This window comes from Drosophila mauritiana, chromosome X (genome assembly GCF_004382145.1).
Source record: "Drosophila mauritiana strain mau12 chromosome X, ASM438214v1, whole genome shotgun sequence".
NCBI classification, from domain to species: Eukaryota; Metazoa; Arthropoda; class Insecta; order Diptera; family Drosophilidae; genus Drosophila; species Drosophila mauritiana.
In genome coordinates, this window is record NC_046672.1 from 20,791,043 (window position 1) to 20,795,174 (window position 4,132).

The window sequence follows — 4,132 nt, forward strand, 5'->3', positions numbered from 1 at the left end:
AAGTTTATATAATTATATATATATACTATTATATAATTACTTGCATCATATTTATTTTAAATGTTTTGTACGAGTAGATACCATGAGAAGAATTCGTTACTACGTAAACTGTGCTCCCCACTTGCAACGGCGCCAATGAAACTTCAATGATTACGATAGTTTTCCACATATATATATTTCGTTCGATTCGCTTACATGCTCTTTTCTCGCTTAAGAAGCCACACGCATCTGGTACACATTTGTAAAATTATATAAAAAAAAAATACTTGGTTTTTGTGGTTTAGTGCCAGTGTAGAACTAAATGCATGACGGGTAAAGCAGGAGAACGCAGCAATTGGTGCTCCTAGAGCGAGAGAGATTGCCAAATATTCGAGATAGAGGGAGACGGGCAGAGTTAACTAATGTACAGAACTCGGAATAGAGCGGAATGACTGCGACTTCTTTCTCAGACGCCGCGATTCGGCAGATCCTTGACCTTGTAGATGCGCACCAGCCAGTGCTCCGTGGTGTACGCCTCCTCCAGGACATCCAGTTCGAAGTCCTTGTTGCCGATCTCGGCCGCCCGAACTCGATCGTAGCCCTGGGCTTTGCCACCTTCCGTGTACATTTGCCCGAAGCGATAGTAGCACATCTTGTACATCAAACAGTTGAGCAGAGTGGGCGAGCCCTCCTTGTCCACTCGGAACTCCCCGTTGGCCGCGTAGTAGTCCTTTTCGCGGATGTGCGCACCACGGTCCGTGCTGCCGCCAATGCGCACCATCCACAGGAACTTGTTGATATCGTCCGATGAGTAGCCAGTGAGTCCTCCGAAAATCACGAGAACGTAGTCCACATCCAGTTCCCTCATTATCTCGTAGGCTTTCTCCTCCGAAGAGGCCATCGCCTGGCCAACGCGCGATATATGTGTGTTGTTCCAAGTATTGTTATCCACCAATATCGTCCGATTGGCCATGGCCGTTATCTGGTAGCCGTAGTCCCACCAGGACATTATGCGAGCGTCCTGAAAAATACATTACGAAACGTTCAGTACGAGATCTTCACAAAAGTTTGCAAACTAAAAGGGATATTGTGTTTTGTCAGCTTGGTTGTTTTAGTACTCATTATGTTTCATACTCTTCCTATCAAGAATTTACAATGTAGTCATCATGAAGATGCGAAATCTCGTGTTGCCGACTTAGCCAGATGAAAATTGGATCGTAAAAGCCATTAAATTATTGCAATACGCCAATCTTTTGATTATGATCCATGGCTAACTCGGCGGAGCACTCGACAAATGGGCAATCAAAACTGCATATTCACCTCCGGAGTGTTCATCTGCAGCCAGTAGTAGGCCTCGCGGAAGTCATCGAAAATGATGCGGCCGCCATCGTGCGACCTGGCACTCAACACAATGCTGGGCGAGGAGTAGGCCTCCGAGGTGACCCAGGTGCAGTGCAGCGTGTACACTATGAGCATCAGTGTGATGACACCCACGAATCCAATGGCCACCTCGCTCTTCACGCCTCCCGTCTGCTGTTCCAGCTTCTTGTGCTGCCGCTTGCTTTCCACTCCCTGCTTCGACGAGCTTCCGGCATCAACGCTCTTGATATACTTGGCCAGCAGATGCGAAATGGCAATTCCGGATAGCACACACATCACGGGCGCCAGGACCAGCATCAGACGCACCATCACTCCGGCGAAATAAATACTGGTGACGCCATACAAAATTATAAAGATGTTCGAGTCCGTCAGCTTGGAAAAGCAGAAATAAAGGCCAGCGGGAAAGAGGAACACCAGGATCTGCAAGAGAAATTTGAAAGAAAGCCAATGAATTAACTATATATTTGATGGTTAAGTGAAATGCGGTCATGTTTATTTAACTGCCTCAGCGATCAAAGTGCAAGGTAATCACTCAATACATTAAGGCGCATATCATTCGCATCGTGGTTAAGTTCTCATCCTCGGCAGAATATTTGTTATTGGGTAGGGTTGAAATAAACCGGATTTTGTTGTAGTAAGGATTTATTAAACAAAAATAGATACGATAAGCGCACTGCTAAGTTGAGAGCACATCTACAGTTTCCTACGAAGCTAGTGGTTTGCCTACCTGCAGGTCAAAATAGAAAGACGACCAGGATGTAGGCTGGTGCTCCGATACGGAGGCGATGATTGGAATGTGATTCTTGGCATAGGATGGATCCAGTAGCGAGTAAAACCTGCCGGTCCAGGGGGATACTTTCCCGGTAAGCGTGAGCAGGGTGCCCACGACGAACACCACAGTCAAAACACTGGAAACCAACGTCTTGAAGAGCAGGTCGAAGTGATCCTTGGGAATGCGCGAGCGCAGGTAGTCGACGAAAGCGTGAATCTGACACAGGCCAAAGGTTCCCAGTGCCTGCAAGAGAAAAATACGATTAACACTCCTTTCTTGTCCACATAGCGAGTAATTCAAATTAAAGTTATTTTGGTGACCAATTCAGCTAGGTTTTTGGTACTCATTATGTTTCATACTCTTCCTATCAAGAATTTAAAATGTATTCATCACAACAGATCACACTCGTCGCTACACTGCACACCATTACACAAAGTAGTTACACTCACCAGCATGTGCTCGGAGCTCTGGATGGGTTGGAATCCCACAAACGAGATCTGCATCGACAGAATGGTGCCCACGCAGTATAGCGTGCTGTATGCTATGTAGATCCTGTGCGAGAATCGTCCGGTGATCATCAGCGCCAGCACGTGCAGCGGGATTAGGTTAATCAGGAAGACATAGCCACCCCACGAGGAGACCATATAGAAGTAGGCCAATGCCGACATAGCCGACCAAAAGATCGTGCCCGTCTTCACCGCCTTGATCCACAAATAGTAGGTGAAGAGCATGCAGAAAATGGCGATGCCTTCATTGTCGTACGATCCCGCCACGGATCGAGAGATGTACCCTGGAACAATGGATATCAAAGCGGCGGCCACCAGGCCAGCTCCAGTGCTCTAAAAAGGGGGAAATGATCATAAGAACCACGTGCGAATTTTAACATCGAAAAAATATCGCGGTGGGACGGTGGCTTACGTGTATCTCCTTCGTGAGGGCGTAGGTAACCAGCGTGGTCAGCGAGGAGAAGAAGGGCGCCAGGAAGACGCACACGTTCCGTATGTCGATGGTCACGTTGAGCAGCCACATCAGGCGGTACAGGGCCGCCGAGGTGAGCATCAGCCCGGGATAGATGGTGCCGCCGATGATGCGGCCCAGTGGATACCAGGCGCGGTCATCGAACCAGTTGTGGAACTTGTAGAAGCCCTGCTCCGCCAGGAACCGCGTGGTGCGGTAGTTGAAGTACGGATCGAACTCATGGATTACGCTCTCGAATCGCAGCACAGAGAACAAGCGTGTGGCGAATGCTGTCCAGAAATGCAAGAGGAAAAGGAAGTTCAGTCGGCGGTGGTAAGAAGAAGCAACCAGCTAGTGATGGCACATGCCAGCGTGTATCAAGCTATCGATACTCTAGCAGGGCTGGCAAGTCGATATTCTACAAAATGGCAATCGGAAGATGTTTATAGCCATGCATTTGTTTAAATGCATATCACGGAATTTATAAGCTAGGAAATAACTAATAATAGTGCTGAATCGCATAAATAAGCCATTATATACTCTGGGTAATTTCACCAGATAGTGCCAGCGGCACATCAAGCTATCGATAGCAGCAGATGCGAATGTTTGACCTTTTCACAACGCCCACTCGGCTAATGCCGAATAAGCTGTTTACTCACATAAAACCGCTGCCAGGATGAGAATGGCAAGCTTGACCAGGTGCTCCTGCTTGTCCCAGGTGAGCAGTCCCCTGGCGACGCCGCCCACGTCCAGCGTCATTTTCCTCGCTCTTCCGCCTGCCGGCTTTTTTTCGGCGCTGCTTAATTCGATGCAAGAGTCCCAAAGTTACCGGTGCGCGTTGTTGGCTGAATTCCGGATGTCCAGGATTACTTGTTTTAGCCCACCAAAGCACTATTACTTAGTTTTTTTGCACAAAACAATGGCTGAAACTTGAATGCGGCGGAATCGCAAACTTGCAATTCGTGGCAAAGAGCGGAGAGTGCTATCGACTATCGCGTGCTATCGCCGGGCTATCGGTAATAGGGGTGACAACTCTGGCCGCTG

At 48.1% G+C, this 4,132-nt stretch overlaps 1 protein-coding gene and 2 non-coding genes across 3 annotated transcripts; all 3 read right to left on the minus strand.

Annotated features, from left to right (window-relative positions):
* Positions 1-150: 150 nt before the first annotated feature.
* LOC117148308 (dolichyl-diphosphooligosaccharide--protein glycosyltransferase subunit STT3A) lies at positions 151-4,083 on the minus strand. The gene is made up of 6 exons (XM_033315632.1): positions 3,748-4,083; positions 3,050-3,378; positions 2,581-2,970; positions 2,087-2,374; positions 1,300-1,779; positions 151-1,000 (listed from the first exon to the last, which is right to left on the minus strand). Exons 1-6 carry the CDS (start codon positions 3,845-3,847, stop codon positions 446-448), a joined length of 2,142 nt encoding a protein of 713 aa, XP_033171523.1. The 5' UTR covers positions 3,848-4,083; the 3' UTR covers positions 151-445.
* On the minus strand, positions 1,070-1,154 carry LOC117148977. Its single transcript, XR_004459978.1, has one exon. It is a non-coding gene; the product is annotated as a small nucleolar RNA Me28S-U3344 (small nucleolar RNA).
* Positions 2,450-2,531, minus strand: LOC117148976. Its single transcript, XR_004459977.1, has one exon. It is a non-coding gene; the product is annotated as a small nucleolar RNA Me28S-U3344 (small nucleolar RNA).
* Positions 4,084-4,132: the final 49 nt, after the last annotated feature.

What these genes read in the sequence shown, in the direction of transcription:
- LOC117148308 (XM_033315632.1), bottom strand. Translation starts at nt 3,847, where the DNA reads ATGACGCTGGACGTGGGCGGCGTCGCCAGGGGACTGCTCACCTGGGAC. An exon ending in CTTTCTATTTTGACCTGCAG is followed by an intron (nt 1,780 to 2,086) that starts GTAGGCAAACCA and finishes TTTCTCTTGCAG; the next exon opens with ATCCTGGTGTTCCTCTTTCC. An exon ending in TGCAGATGAACACTCCGGAG is followed by an intron (nt 1,001 to 1,299) that starts GTGAATATGCAG and finishes TGTATTTTTCAG; the next exon opens with GACGCTCGCATAATGTCCTG.